At 60.7% G+C, this 14,881-nt stretch overlaps 1 protein-coding gene and 1 long non-coding RNA gene across 2 annotated transcripts in view; one reads left to right on the top strand and one right to left on the bottom strand.

Annotated features, from left to right (window-relative positions):
• The first annotated feature begins 208 nt into the window (after window positions 1-208).
• Window positions 209-14,881, top strand: part of LOC125618995 — a 28,839-nt gene continuing 14,166 nt past the window's right edge. The window contains exons 1-2 of the long non-coding RNA XR_007350460.1: window positions 209-220; window positions 12,748-12,760. This is a non-coding gene — a long non-coding RNA (uncharacterized LOC125618995). The remainder of the gene's footprint in view (window positions 221-12,747; window positions 12,761-14,881) is intronic.
• Window positions 13,346-14,881, bottom strand: part of Ctnnbl1 (catenin beta like 1) — a 154,420-nt gene continuing 152,884 nt past the window's right edge. The window contains exon 16 of the mRNA XM_015480807.2: window positions 13,346-13,532. Within this exon, the coding sequence (XP_015336293.1) occupies window positions 13,444-13,532 (89 nt within the window). The 3' untranslated portion in view covers window positions 13,346-13,443. The remainder of the gene's footprint in view (window positions 13,533-14,881) is intronic.

Here is a 14,881-nt window from a genome sequence, read left to right on the forward strand (position 1 = left end):
GGTCACCACCCCTTTCTCCTGCACTCCTGTTCCCTCAGCTGGGCGAGGTACATGCAGGGTGGTGAAGACGGGGACCAGGTTCCCTGTGCAGGAGCTCTCTCTGCCCCCTGCCCCGCCCCAGTAAACCCGGAAAGGCTCAGTTGGTCACTCTAGAAGCAGTGAGGGGCTTGGGGTGAGGTTGGGGGTATAGTGCTTGCCTATGGCCTGCACAAGGCCCTGGGTCCCCAGCTCTGGGAGAGCAGGAAGAGAATGGCTAGTGGATTGCTCCAGTGTGCGCGGGGGTTGGCCCTCTGCTCTGCCTCTCCCCAGCTCTGGGACCTGGGGCCCTTTCCCTCCCTGAGCTTCTATTTCTCCATCTGTAAAATGGGAACAAGATCAGCTATTGCACAAGATTTGGGTACAAGCTCACGTCTACCCCTTAGGGTAGTCCTGGCCTATAGTGGGCATGGGGTCACCTGTGGCTATTTGTCACCCTGCCAAGGCTGATCAGGGCCTGACTTCCAGGGTCCCTGGAGGATTTAGTGGGAGTTCTCAGGGGGGTCACGGCTCTAGAGGTCAGCCTCAGCTCTGTCCCGTGGGCCAAGGCCTTCAGGAGACCTCCGGTTCCCTGATACTAGGGATGAGGCCCCCAGCCAGGACACATGGCCGCTGGTGGCAATGACCGCAGCACAGGGTCTAGAACAAGAGAAGGGCATTCTGCTGTGCTGCTGTGTCTGCCCGGCCCTGGTTCCCGCCCAAGTCCTTCTGCCTGTTTAAGGATGCGTCTTGATGCCCAGGGAAGGGGACATCTGGATGGGAGGGACCTGCACGTCACATGAGTGCGTCCTCGTGAGGTGGTCAGCACCCGGGGACAGTGGTCACCTGTCTCCAGGTCTTGTCAGCAGGGACCCAGGCCCCCGCTGCCTACCTCATATACCTCCTGATCGTGCCCAGCCTCAGTTCCTGACCTTCCTCTCAAGTCCCGGCCTCCCTGGGGCCTCCCTACCTCAGGACCCACAGTGCCACACCCCCAGCTCTGTCCATCCCCAAACCTGCCCCTGAACCCCGGGACCTCTCTCTCACCCCCCACATCTCTCTGCCTACGAGCTGCAGAACCCATCCCCGCTCTGCCAGGCTGGCACACCCCACCCAGCCCGGGTGCTCTTCTACAGAAGCAAGCCCACTGTCCTCTTCTCACGGCTGAGTGACGTCCGCCGCTTAGAGTAAAATCCAAGGAGCCTTCTAATACGACCTGGGCTTCCTTACGTGACCTGGGGCCACCCGCAGCCCCATTCCCCTCGTATTCTTTTCCAGTCACTTGACCTTCGGGCAGCTTCTAGAATACCCCATGCTCCCTCCAGTGTAGGTGTTCTGCCCGGAGCATCTGGGTTGGCTCCAGTGCCACTTCCTGGAGGGACGGCTCCTGCTGGCAAGAATCAGGCCTGCCAGTCCCTGTCCTCGCTGTGGTACTTTCAGAGCCTGGCACAAAGCTGGGCCTCGGGGGATCTCGCGGAATCCACGAGGGAGGGTGGCGGGCAGGGGGTGAATGGATGAAGAGATGTAACCAGGATCCTTCTTCCTGGCCAGGAAGTGAGCTCGCTGGGCGCTGCAGGAGGGACTCCAGGGGCCGGACCGCATGGCCAGGCCTGGAACTCAGGACACAGCTCTGGGGGTCAGCCTCGGCTCTGTCCTCACTGGCCGTGACACAGGAAAATCGGTTCAGCTACGAATCTGCATCAGCTAATCTGGAAAATGGAGGCCCACCCAGCATCCACCTGGCAAGGGTTTGAGAAAATGCAAATGTCTGGGGCGGCACAAATGTCTGCTAAGCCTCTGTGTGTCCCCGGGCGTCACCTGCATACTCAGGGCAGGTGGGCGGCTTCATCCTGAGTCCAGCAGGGGCCTGGGCCCTGATTACAGGGTCTCATGGAGGGCTCCACCTGGACCTCACACACCCTGGCCTTGACCCCGGAGCCTAGGAGAAAGGCAGCCTTGAGCTGGCCCGGTCATGCAGCCCCCTGCAGGTCCCCCTCCCGGCTCCCTCGCCCCACACGGGGAGCCCCATCCTTTCCACGCCTCCCAATCACGGCAAACTGCCTCATCAATCATGTTCTCTCTAATTAACTTCTAATTTACCTCTTTAGTCAAATCTGTTTACAATCAGAGACAAGAAAACACGCAGCAGCCTGAGGTACGGACCAGGGGACCAGCTCTGGGGACCGTGGAGGATCAATCAACCCTTGACTGGGCTGGGAGCCCCAGGCTGCCCTCCCTTCCCAGGTAGGGCTGGGAGCCCCAAAGAGCAGGGCTGGGCTTCCACCGGTCAGCGTCCTGGCCCAGCATGCTGGCGGCCCCAGAGGCCTGTCCTCCCTGGTCCCCGCCTTCCCCCGCCCCTGGCCTGCTCTCCTGGACTTTCTATCCCCGGGGGACCCTGCATGGCCGGCTTCCTATCCCTCACGGCTGTGTGGCCTCCGAAAATGGCTGGACAACTCTGAACTGGTGACCTCGTTGCAAAGTGAGGGGTAGAGTGGTACCCCTCCCTGGCAGGGCCGGTCAGTGCACCTGAGTCCCCATGGGCAGTGGGTCCCCAGGGACGCTGGACACGGAGGCAAGCATGGAAGGAGCACTGGCCTCTTGTATATTGTAAGTTTTTGGAAACTTTGAACTGATTACTCTCAAATTTACAGAAACCCACAGCCTGTGTTGGGCCCTGCCCTCGGGGGCTGCAGTGTTTCCTCAGGCAACGTGGCGGCTGGGCATGGGGGGGGTTTGGGTGGAGACATCACGGTGTGCCTTCCCGTGGGAGCCTGAGGTTTTCAGCCCCCGCCCCACTTCCTGGGCCTTGACCTGAGGCCCTCCCGGGCCTAGTTTCTAAGTCTGTAGAGGGGGTGGCCATTAATTGTCCCGTCCCGCAGGCTGGCGTGTGGTGGCAATGGACCAATGCGTGGGAAGGAACATGGCGGCCAGGGTGGCCGTGCAGGCTCAGGAGAGCGGTCACTTGTTCCACGTCTCCCAGGAGGGCTGACGTCAGGGCCCCTGGCCTCGAGGAGGCAGAACCCCGAGGTCTGCGGACGGTGCTCTCTCGTCACTCAGAGTCTCGACCCGAGCCTGGGGGCTTGCTCCTGGGTCCTCTGGGCCTAGGTGACGAGAAGCGAAGAGCAGGGGAGGGGAGGGGTGATGGGGATTAGGGCACGGCCATGAGCCAACAGTGGAGAGCGGGCAGTGACCGGGAGAAGGCCACTAGTGCTGCAGGACAGCGGGGTCCTGAGGGGGGAGAGTGGAGGGGACCTCGGGGCTACGGGAGGACAAGGCAGGGGGAATGAGGCCCTGTGACCCCTCCAGGAGCTGGGGACACCAGCCTGTCCCCCCACAGCAGTCCCCTTCCTTCATTTTCCCATTTGCCTGGCCATAAGCTAATCCTCTCAGTTGGCTCACTCCTCTGTCTTTCTAGAACATTCCTCTAGCTCCTCTCATGGCTGCTCCTGAGATCCCAGGTCAGACATCACCTCCCGGGAGTGGCCTTCCAGAACCCGCCCAACACCGCGGCGGCACACCCCAGTTCCCTCCTGAACTCGTCCCGGGGGATGCTCTTCCTGCCACTCGTTCCCATCAGTCACTGTCCCGCTCCCTTCTGTCCTCTGGGTTGGCTTGTGGCTTGTTTGGTGGCGATTCCCCCCCTCCGTGAGCTCCTCGAGAGCAGGGGTCATTGTCTGTCCCCTTCTTCTCCTGGAGCCCAGGGTCATGCCTGGCCCAGGGAGGAGCTCAGCAAACAGGACAGGTTGAGTCTTGAATTCACCGTTCGTTCGGTTGCTTCTGCCCTGGTGGGGACGGAGCGGGGGCGGGGGGGGGGATGGAATCACACAGGGACTCGCCCTCCCTGCTCACAACCTTGCCCAAGATGGAATCACAGGACTCTGGTGGGCAGGACAGCGGACCCAGCCTGCAAAACACGACACTCCTGAGTGGGACAGAGCCTCCTGGGGCTGGCCTCTGGGTGGGCTGGCCAGGACCGAGGCCCCGGACAGAGTCCTGGCTCCTGGTCAAGCCCAGCTCTGTCCAGCCTGGCGGGGCCCTCACGGCCCTGCTGGCAGCCTGAAATGACACCTGTTTTTGGTGGGACTCTTTCCATGACTCTTGCCCCGGCCCAGATGCCACAGCCCCTTCCAGGCCCCCCTTGGCCTCTCGGAGCAGAGGTCTCACTTAAGGACCAGGAGACCCACCTCCCAGGCAGGGCTGCAGGAGCCGTCAGCTCTGGTGATGGGGAGGGGACCTGTGCTGTTTCCTGCTCTGTCTGTTCCTACTTCCGTTTCCCTGCCCAGGGGTCTCTCATTCCAGACTGAGTGACTCGGTGTCCAGGGTGCCTCCGATTCGGCTCCGCTAGAATTTGCCTTGTTTAATGGCAACGGCACGGCTGCGTCTGACAGCTGCTTCTTCCCAGGGGGGACAGAGTGGGTGGGGTGGCGACTGGAATCTACTTTCTCCAGACTCATGGGTGATCTGCCTGTCGTTTCCCCTTCCAAGGTGTGCCGCGGCGGTGTTGGGAGGGTTCTGGAAGGCCACAGCCAGGAGGTGATTTGCCCATCTGTCATAGAGGGGTAGGGGTTGGACTTGTGCTGTCTGAGCTGTGACCCTGAATGCGGGGGTTGACTGAGCACCTACTGCATGCACAGCGCCCCAGCGGGGTGTGGGGCTGAGCGCAGGGGACATCGTTCACTCTTGTGCTGGAGAAGAAGAGCCGTTTAAATCCAAGGTGGCATTTTTATCACTGTGTTCTTAGTTGTAATTGCCATTTAATTAGATTAATGATAATTAATAACACTAATAATGTACTGTCCTTTGTTTGGGACAGTGACATTGCAGACCCACTATCTCAAGGTGGAGCTGCGCTGCAATGAGGCCCCTCCCCGCTGTGTCTCTTGACTTTGTCTCCCTGGTCACTTGTGCTTATCCCATGGCTTGTGCTCACCTCTTGTCACAGTGGCCTCCCTCATTAGACTGAACTGCTCCAGAGAGCTAGGGACCTGTCCTGTCATTCCCATGTCCCCTGGACATGGAGGGACTGTGAAGAAAGGATGAGTGGACAGACAGATGGGTGGATGGGCAGATGGATGACAGGAGAGATGGATGGATGAATAACGAGTGGCTTCCTGTCTGGCCAGGGGAGGTGACCAAATTGACTGTCCAGGGGATCCAACCTCTGCCTTTAGCCCCGCCCCCCAGCCCGGTCTGGCCCTCTCCAGCTTCACGATAGCCCTCAGCGTCCTCTTCGCCCCGAGGCCTCTCCCCACTTGGAGCTGTGTCCGTGGCTTGCCGTGGATGGCGCACCAGCGGCCTCCCTGCTCCCCCGCCTCCTGCCCTGCCCTCTCTCCACCCAAGATGCGCAGAACAGGAGGGAGGCTCAGACTCCCGCCCGGACCCCTCTCTCTGGATCAAGGTCTTCCAGGGTCCCTCGAAAGCTTCGGGATGCTGCGGATGCTTGTCCTTGGCGTTGGGGTCTCCTTTCCTGGCTCCTGCCCACCTCCCAGGTGCCTTTCCTGTGACTCCCTCCTCCCTTCCTGTCCCACGTCCCCTGCACAGTGCTCTGCATAGCTGGAGCACCCCGGTGCCTCCAGGGGCCTGCAGCCTCCTCCCCCAGCCTCCACCCTGCTGCCACCTCTGCACTCTGCCCACCCCCCGCCCCATCCTCCACCACCAGAGGTCACTTGGCCTTCATGGCTGGGTCAGAGGCCGCCTCCTCCATGGCGCCCTTCCTGATGCCCCAGGAGCATGAGCGCTCTTACGCCCCGTCGGGTCTCTGTGTCCTGACGGCATCCCCGCCACTTGGCGGCCACATGTGCTCCCCAGGACCCAGAACGTCAGGATGTGACTGACCACTCTGGGCTGGAGCTCAGGTCTCAGCCCTCGCCTGTAACGGCTGTGACCATCCAGCACCGCCCCTTCTGGCCCTCGGGTTTCTCTCCCCTCGGCTGGGGCTGGGGATAGCAAGCCCCTCCTGGTGCGGTGACCTTGGGTCTGTGGGCCCCGGGCACAGAGTTGACCTTACCTCGTGCCTTGGGTCCTCGCATTGTCTCTTTGGAGGTCCCTGGTCAGGGTGAGCAGCAGGGACCTCCAGCCAGAGCCTCGCATCCAGATGTTGCTCTGACCACTGTGAGCCCAGGCTGGGTGCTGGTCCCCAAAGACAAGATCAGAGGACCTGGAGGGTGCGAGGAGCCTGGATTCTGCCCCGCCACGGAGGCACTTCCCAGCCTTGCCTCCCGCTCCCTCCATCTTCTCCCTCTCCTTCCTCCCTCCATGGCTCAGTCGCCATCTCCTGCACATACCCCCTGGGGTCACTTTCCCTGGAAACCCTGCCTCCCTGAGGTGAGTGGCAGACACCCAGCCACTCCCTGGGCTGCCAAGGCCTGGGTGGTCTGACCCCTACTCACCTGGCAAACCCACCTTTCCTCATTCCGGGCACATCTGGCTGTTGCTTGACTATGTGAAGTATACACCTGCCCCAGGGCCTTTGCACTCCCTGCTCAGAAATTCCCAATCCCCCTCGCAGCTGCTGGCTGGTCAGTCCTGCTTCAGCCCAGACAGCCCCTCTCCGAAAGGCCTTCCCTGTCCACCCAGACCAGGCTCTTCCCTCCAGCGCTTCTGCCAGGGGTACTGCTTCACCCCAATCCCAGCGCAGCGCCTGGCGCTTAGCAAGAGCTCAGAAGCTATTTGCCAAAGGGTGAGGAAGCAGCCGTTGGGCGCAGGCCCCAGGCTGGGCACCGCCTGGGGGGGAGTGGATGGGATGCAGCCCCCTCCTCTGCAGCCCAAGCCCGGGGAAGGCTGCTCAGACCTGGGGCCTCCAGTCAAGGGCAGTTGTGCAGGGGGCGACCTGGGCTCTCAGGGTTCCTCTTTCCCAGGGAGGGCAGCATCTAGTCTAGAACAACCCAGGGGCACAGGGCAGGCAGGGCAGGCGGAGAGCAGGGTGTGGACGGCCGGGCGAGCCTGGTGGGCTGCACAGGGTGAGGGAGCCCGGGTGGGGCTGTGGGCAGCAGCTGGACGGCCGGTGCCTGGGGCCCAACCCCCTGACCCCCGCAAGGCCCCGTGTCCAGGCCCACTGCTCACCCTGCCCCTACTGGCTGCCCTCGAGGATGTGTTGGGTCATTCTGGAAAGTACAAGTAAAGATGAGTCAGCTCACAGCCTGGGAGGGAGGTGAACAGGAAACACAGTGAGACCAGGTCAAGGGTAGTGCAGAGGGACACTGCTCAGCCCTGGGCAGCCAGCCGGCCCCGCCCTGCCTCAGCTGGCCGTAGCATCTAAGGTCCAGCCCTCGTTAACAGATGAGGACACTGAGGTCAGAGAGGTGCGGTGGCTTGCCTGGGGTGGCCCGTGGGGAGCGGCAGGGCTGGGGTCGACCAGGGAGCCCGCATCCAAGCCCTGGGTTTGCTGCCCGAGTCCCACGGCTGCCGGCCGGGGAGTCCACGGAGCAGCCTGGTGGAGGCTGCTCCAAGCACCTCTTGATCCTCCCCAGCTGCAGAGAGGCCTTTGCTTGAAGCTGCTGTGAGCAGGAGCCTGTCCTCAGGCCTCGCCCCAGGAGGGCCAGCAGCTGGCCCAGGCCATGTCCTGTCACGGCCACTGAATGAGCTGAACTGATGACCACGGCCCAGGCAGGCCGCCAGCAGGGCCTGCCCATTTGGCCAGGCTTCCTGGCTCCACACCTTCCAGTTAGGGGACGGTGGCAGTGGGGCCAGGGGAGGGGCTGGCGGACTCAACCACAGGCATCCCAGGTAGAGCTGTGTGGCCTTGGGCAAATTCCTAGACTTCTCTGTGCTTCCTATTCTGATTTGTCAAGTGGAAGTGGGCGTGGCAACCTAGGAAGAGGCCCAGGGAGCTCAGAGACCGACTGGTACGCGGTTGTCACACAGGGAACTTTCTACCCTGGTCCTTCCAAAGGCTCATAGTTTGATGATTTCTAGAAAATAACCCCAGCCCTATCACACTGGAAAGAACCAGAAACAACAAGGAGAGGAGACTGGGTGGCTCTGTCACTGCGTGGGGTGGCGGGCCTCAGTGTTCTCGTCTGCAGGATGGGCTGTACCAGGACCCCACGAGAAGGCGCCTGTTCAGGTCTTGGTGCGGAGCCTGGTGTTGAGCTGATGCTGAGGAACGGAGCTTTGCTGTGGTTGCCCTGAGTTCTGGGCCTGCTGGTCCTGTGTGATGTTAGCAGAGTCACCTGGTCCCGTGGGAACCGTCTCCTCACCTGTAGACCCGGTGCCAGCCCACAGCTCTGTTGCAGGAATTGCTCTGTTGAACGTGGACTCCCCGATGGGGCAGGCCCAGGGCACCCACTTCCCAGCCGAGGAGGGCAAGGCCCCTGGGTTTCCGCCCACTGCGGCCTCTGGCTCCCTAGGGTGCAGGAAGGGGAGGGAAGGGCCGGGCGCAGAAGGCCTGGGGACACCGGGGCCTGGCCTCCGTGGGGAGCGGTGGGCAGATTTACTGCGCTGTTCCTCTCCCCGGCAGGTGGAAATGATAGCCCCGCCAGCCCTAAAAGCACTTCTATTTATTCATTAAGGATATTTATGTACTGAGCAGCTCCCTCCAAGGGCCCCACCTGACCTCCAGGCCTAGCGCTGGGGGGGGGGGTGCTGCCTGCACTGAGACCTGTTAGTCCTCCCTCAACACCTCCCAGTCCCCAGCCTGGCCCAAAGCCTCCGTACCTCTGCCGGGAACAGAGTGCTCTAGCCCTTCTTGGCCATTCCCCTGCCCTGCTTGGTCTCCACACTGTGTCTCCCGTAAAGCAGTCAAAGGCATCCTTTCAAATCAAATCGCACCTCTTCCTGCTCAGAACTCCGCAGGCCCCTGCCACAGCCCTGGCTTTGTCTTCCACTGGCCCCTGCCTCACCCTTAGATCCAGCTGCCATGGCCTCTTTGGCTTTTTTCTAGAGAATGACGGTGATCTCTGTCTCTACCACAGGACCTTTGCACCTGAGCCTCTGCTTAGACCCCTCTGTTTCCAGCTCTTTGGCTGCCAGGCTCCCTGACACCACTGAGAGCTTAGCTCAGGTCAAAGGAAGCTTATGCCTCAGAAAGGACTTCCCAGACCACTGGACCCAAAGCCAGTCCCCTGTTCTCGGTCACCGTGCCCCTTGTTTGCTCCATGGTGGCCCTTGGGAATCATCCCCCACATTTGTTTCCATGTTTACTGCCTTGGTCTGTCCCACAGGTGTGACCTCCTCGGACAGGGGTGGTGCTGCTCACGACAGGTCTGCGGTGAAGGACGGAGGGATGGTGGCGGATGATTCCTGGGTACCAAGAGCGGCCACGGGGACTGGTCTCTGTGCGATTCCCCAGGTTGGGCCCCTCAGAGACTCTTGCTTTCAGTTGGTGACTGAAGAAGTGACTCTGAGTGTGAGGGACATCTCACGGCTCCCAGAGGGTGGGCAGGGCTGAGCTGAGGGCCCAGGTCTCCTGTCCCTGTGCTCCTGGGGGGTTCTGGATGGGGCCCCTTGGGAGCCCTGGGAGCTGTGGCTAGAATCTGTCCCTCATGGCTTTCCCCCCAGCTGCTGCCGGGCCCTGACAGCAAAGCTCCTTCTGGGGACCCAGCTCACACAGCCCTCCTACGGACTGGGGCCCAGAGCTCCCTCTGGGACCTGGGCACTTCCTGGAGGACCCTGAGAGGGTGCCTCTTGCAGTGTGTGGGGGGGGTCAGAACTGTGGCTCCCTCACCCGCCATTGGGATCTGCCTCCTCTGGGGGAAGTGGAACAAGGACTTGGCCTGTTGCAGGCTCGGTGAAGCTGGACACAGGGCACTCCCGCTCCTGCACAACCTGCCGGGTGGTGTCACAGCCAGAAGCTCATGTAAGCCCTGGGGGCGCCCAGTGAGGAAGGGGAAGTGGACGCTCGGGTCTGGTTTCCTCATCTGTGAACCGGGGTCGTGGATGGAAGTGCTTCTCTGTCAGGGACGAGGGTGGGACCGGCTCAGGGGAAGAGCTCACCTGGCACACACCTGTAAACCCGTTCTTCCCAGACCCGAGTGACCTCTCGTGTGAGCGACATGCGGTTCAGAAGGGCACACGGGAGGCACTGGCCTCTGTGCTGGGGAGGCGTGGGCGGGGGACGCGGGCACACCCCGCTGATGGAGAGAGGGCGACACGGCAATTATATCACAGTGAAAAGGGCCCTTCTCTTTGATTTGGCAATTCTACTTGGGAATCTAAGCTCACACATGTGTGAAATGACGTTCTCTACAAGAGGCTCACGCAGCACCGTGATAGCCAAGGACCAGACACCACTGAAATGTCCATTAACACGATTAGTCCATTAGTCGATTATAGTGGAGCTTCGCGACGGAGCTTGGCTACTGCAGGAGCTGGGTGGCCCCGAGTGCGGTGACCTGGAGTGAGAAGCAAGGCGCCTGTCCTTTGTGTTAAAAATATTTTTTTATGCACTTGAAAAACACCCAAGGCCACCCCTTGGGGAAGGTGCGTTTAGCTCATCAGCCGCGGCAGCTTCTGGGGAGGGGCCGGGTGGCCAGGAGAGGCACCTGGCAGGGAGACTGGCACGTTGCCCGTCCTTCCATCCCTCCAGTTTAGAGCGAGGCCTGTGCTGCCTGATCCAGAGGTGACTGAGGAAGGGGCGCCATTGTTCCCAGCACAGATAAGGGAGGCCCCGCTGTGACTCCAGCACTGCCCATGCGCACCCAGGAGCCAGGCAGACTGGAGACCCTGCGCCTGCCTGTCCCTCTGCTGCTGGGGGCGACTCCTCATCAAGGAGCCCTGCCTTCAGGAAAGCGAGTCTCATCTCCCTATTGACACTAAGGTGACACTCTCGGTGATGGCGAAGGATGCCACCTGGGCACTGGGGCTGCTGCAGGGGCCACTGAAGGAGGGCTTCCAGCTTCCCTGATAACGTGCCCCGAGGCCTGCGGGCAAACCCCCTTCAGTTAGAACGTGGTCATCTTGTGGCTGCAGAGGTGGAGAATGAGACCCCCCACTTGTTTTGTGAGGACACCGTGCTAACACTGTTGCAAGGCTACACGGTTGCTGTGTTCAGTGGGAAAAGGAACACTGGCCCCCTGGGGTGCCCTGGACATGAACGGAGAGCTTGTGACCCCCCAGTGGGCAGCAGAGTGGAGTTCAGCACCCTGAGGCCAGGACATCCATCCCCGGGAGCCCAGGGAATCTTCCAGCGAGGGGGCTGCTCTCAGGAGCCTTCAGCAGCTCAGCTGGCCATGAGCAGATTCAGGGGCTGGGACCCAGCCCAGCGGCCAGGATGGGTTAGTCCCCAGCTGACCTGGTACTAAAGGTGCAGTGGCCGTTAACATGAGCAGGGCGCTGCTGGCCTCTCCGCACCTGGGATGGGGCTCCTCGGGGCCCCAGGGTTATACCTGTGCACCCCCTGCTCTCAGAACTAAGGGGGACACTCAACTGTAAGAGGGGTGCCTTCAAACAAGGCTTTAGCAGAGGGACTTTTGGGCCACACAGGATCTAGGGAGGCTCCCCAGTGTACCCAGCAGGCAAGGCCAGGCACAGCTGAGGCGTGAGTGGCCCGGAGATGATGAAGCCCCTCTCCCTGTGCTGGCTTCTGACAGGCTGCGGAAGCCGACAGCTGGAAAAGGGCTGCATGGGACCCTGGGAGGACATCAGGTGGCAGGTGCTGCCTCCAGGGACGGGCAAGCCCGGGGGTGGGGTGGGGTGGGCAGACTCCTCTCCCCACGTCTCTTGCTAAGTTCCGAGCTTCTGTACCACGGGCCAGAGTGACCTGCTTACAAACCAACAGTGTCGGAAGAAAACACAGCCCAGGGGTGACGACCTCTGAGCACTGACCCCAGCTGCACAGCCCACATTCCACCGCTACGTGTGGGCCCCTTCTGCGCTGCGAATTCATCAACTCTCATATTGACAGAGGGGCAGATCGAAGAGCAGTGTCAGCCAGCAATCCACGACTGTCTTCTCGATAGAGGTGGCTTGGAAGGGGAGCACAGGGACTCTGCAGTGGCAGACTTGCTTTGAACGTAGATTCTGCTGCTTATTGGCTGCAGGATCTTGGGCTGTCTGTTGGTCACCCTGTGAGATCTGTCCTGGCTTTCTGGAATGAGGGGTGACCATGCCAGCAGGGACGTGGTGCACTTAGTGAGGGGCACGGGGCAGGCATCCTGGTGGAACTCCCTGCCTCAGGAGTGGGCCGGGCCCTCTGCTCTGCCCACCTGCTGGCTGCCCCGGAGCCCAGGTGGGCAGGGCTGGCCTCGCTCTTCACCAGCAGTCGAAGCAGGGTGCACACTGGCTGGGATGGCAAGCTGACTTCACCTGTCCTGCTGACTGGCAGGTGGTGGCCCTCGGGCTTCAGCACGTGACGGGAGCTGCCCCTTGGGCCTGGAACCAGGTGCAGCAGCCCCTGCAACCATCCTGATGCCTCCGAACACTCGAGGACTCCTCTCTTGAGGCCGGACTGGGCCACGCTGCAGCACTGCCGCCTTCTGAAGAGGAGGTGACCAGCTCTCGATCCGGGTCAGACCGGTGAGGCTCCGTTTCGGAAGCTACCTGTGTGGAGACCTGGAGGCCCGCGTCCAAGGCACCTGCTGTGCCTCTGTGGCTATGCTGTGGCTCAGCCAGGGCGGCCTTCCCGTGGCCCCGTCTGGGCACCACCCATCTGCTCTGGATGCTCGGGACACTCAGTTGGAGCCATTCACCCAGCGTGATGCTGCTGGCAGGTGGTCAGTTGAGATGTCCCAAGGCCTCCCTCCCATGCTCAGAACCACCTGGGAGCTCAAACCACCAGCACCAGGCCACACCAAGATCTGCTGCCACTGTTCCAGGTGGGGACCCCTCATCTCCGTGGACGATTGACCCTGTGGACAGTACTGAACCTTGTGTGGTTTTTTCCAATACAGACACACGGGTGACAAGGTTCATTTATAGAGATCAACAACAGTAACTAGTGGTAAGAAAGAACATTCAACCATACACCGTAATCAAGGCTACGTGATGTGACCCTGCTCTCAAAACGTCTAACTGTGCCACCCCCTCCTTGGAGTGACGTGGACGTCACCCGAGGGTGAGATGGGCAAGGTGAGTGGTGCAGGTGCCAGGATGTAGCAGCAGGCTACTGCTGACCTGACAATGTCCCTGAAGCCACAGAAAGTGGATGGTGGGGGGACTACTGTGTGTCTGTTGTCCCCTGTGCCCTGTCCCTGAGTGACTCTGACACCAGGAGCTGTGCTGTGGCTGAAGTCCGAGGTAGGCCCAGTCCACGTCCTCCCCACTGCCCAGAGACAGAAGGCAGCTTCCGGCACGCACCAGGGCAACCGCGGTGGTGACGCCATCACTGCCCAGCTCTGCTCTGAGCGCGTAGGGAACGGGTCAGAGGGGAGCTTCGCTACAAAGAAGGCCAGTCCAGGTTTCCAAAACTAGCTTTAATTGTCCAGAGCCACACAGAGCTGTGTAGATACAGTTCCTGGGCGGGAAGGGGCTGTCCACGTGCTGGCAGGGGCTCTAGAAGTTCTCCAGCAGGCCGACGATGCGCTTCTGCTCGCTCTCCCGGAACTCTGGGCTCCGGCCGTCCCCGATGTTCTCTGCATACTCTAGGGAGACAAGGGCAGGGTTAGGCTGTACTGTAGGCATGCGCTCGGGAGGCTAGGTGGCCCATGTCCCCAACACACGCCTAATGGCTACTGTTGTGCTTGAACATGTCCCTTCCAACATTCGCCCTGAAACTCAATCCCCAGCAGGGGGTGACTGGGCTCCACCTTCAGGGACAAGAACAGACCCCAGGGAGCTCACTAGGCCTCTGTCCTGCCTTTTGCAATGTGAGGACATGGCATCCTTGACCTTCTGGCCCTGACCAGACAGCAAAGGCCAGCACTGTGACCCTGGAGCCTCCCAGCCTTCAGAACTGTAAGGAAGGAATTCTGTCCTTTATAAAACTATCTAGTAGGGGCTGGGGATGTGGCTCAAGTGGTAGCGCGCTCGCCTGGCATGTGTGCGGCCCGGGTTCGATCCTTAGCACCACATACAAAGATGTTGTGTCTGCCGATAAATAAAAAATAAATATAAAAAAATAAAAATAAAAATAAAAAAATTTATTTATCTAAAAAAAAAAAAAACAACTATCTAGCCTCAGGTACTTTGTTATCATGGCACAAATGGGCAGAGGCCGGCCTGCTGGGCAAGCACATCCTGGGCTAGCGGTCTCAGCATGTGGGAACCTTCTAGAAATGCAGATCTTGGGCCCACAACCTGCATTTACCAAGTCCTCCAGGTGACACTGACGTACCCTATGAGAACCACTATCTGTGGCAGTGGGAATACAATAATGACCAACATGGACGGAAGTCTCTGCTTGTACACAGCCTACTTTCTAGAGAGGTTAATAAACCAAAATGCAAATAATACACCCAAGATGGCTGCCAGAGGCTCCTGGGGAAGGAGAGGCTGAAGACCCGAGGGAGACCAGGGTGGGAAGGCTGGGAGGGGGGCTCCGAGGGGGGCCTGCTTGATCCGTCGAGGGCTGGCCGGTCCGTGTGTCCAGCGCCTAGGGCCGGGGGAGCCCAGGCTGAGAGCACCTTGATCTTTCCCCGAGAGGGGCGTCTGGCCGGGTTCTGAGCCGAGCAGCGAGGATCTGCCCTGAGGGCGGAGGAGTGGAGCAGGGGGTGACTGGGTGCCCTGGGACCAAGCAGGCCGTGGTGGAGGGGAGATGTGCAGACAGACTGACGCCTTCAGAAGGAGGACCCAACAGGATCCGTGAGAGGGTGGAAGTGGGTGTGAGAGGAGGGGGGGTATCGAAATCACCCAGACATGTGACAAAGTAGTGGGAAGGTGACAACGAGTGGGGTCCCCAAGGATGGAGAGGGCAGGTCTCTGCACCGACCGGGAGAGCTGTGGGGGGCTGGGCCACCCACAAGAGATTCAAGCAGCCGGGTGCTGCAGGGGG

Source organism: Marmota marmota, unplaced genomic scaffold, assembly GCF_001458135.2.
Source record: "Marmota marmota marmota unplaced genomic scaffold, marMar, whole genome shotgun sequence".
Taxonomy (NCBI): domain Eukaryota; kingdom Metazoa; phylum Chordata; class Mammalia; order Rodentia; family Sciuridae; genus Marmota; species Marmota marmota.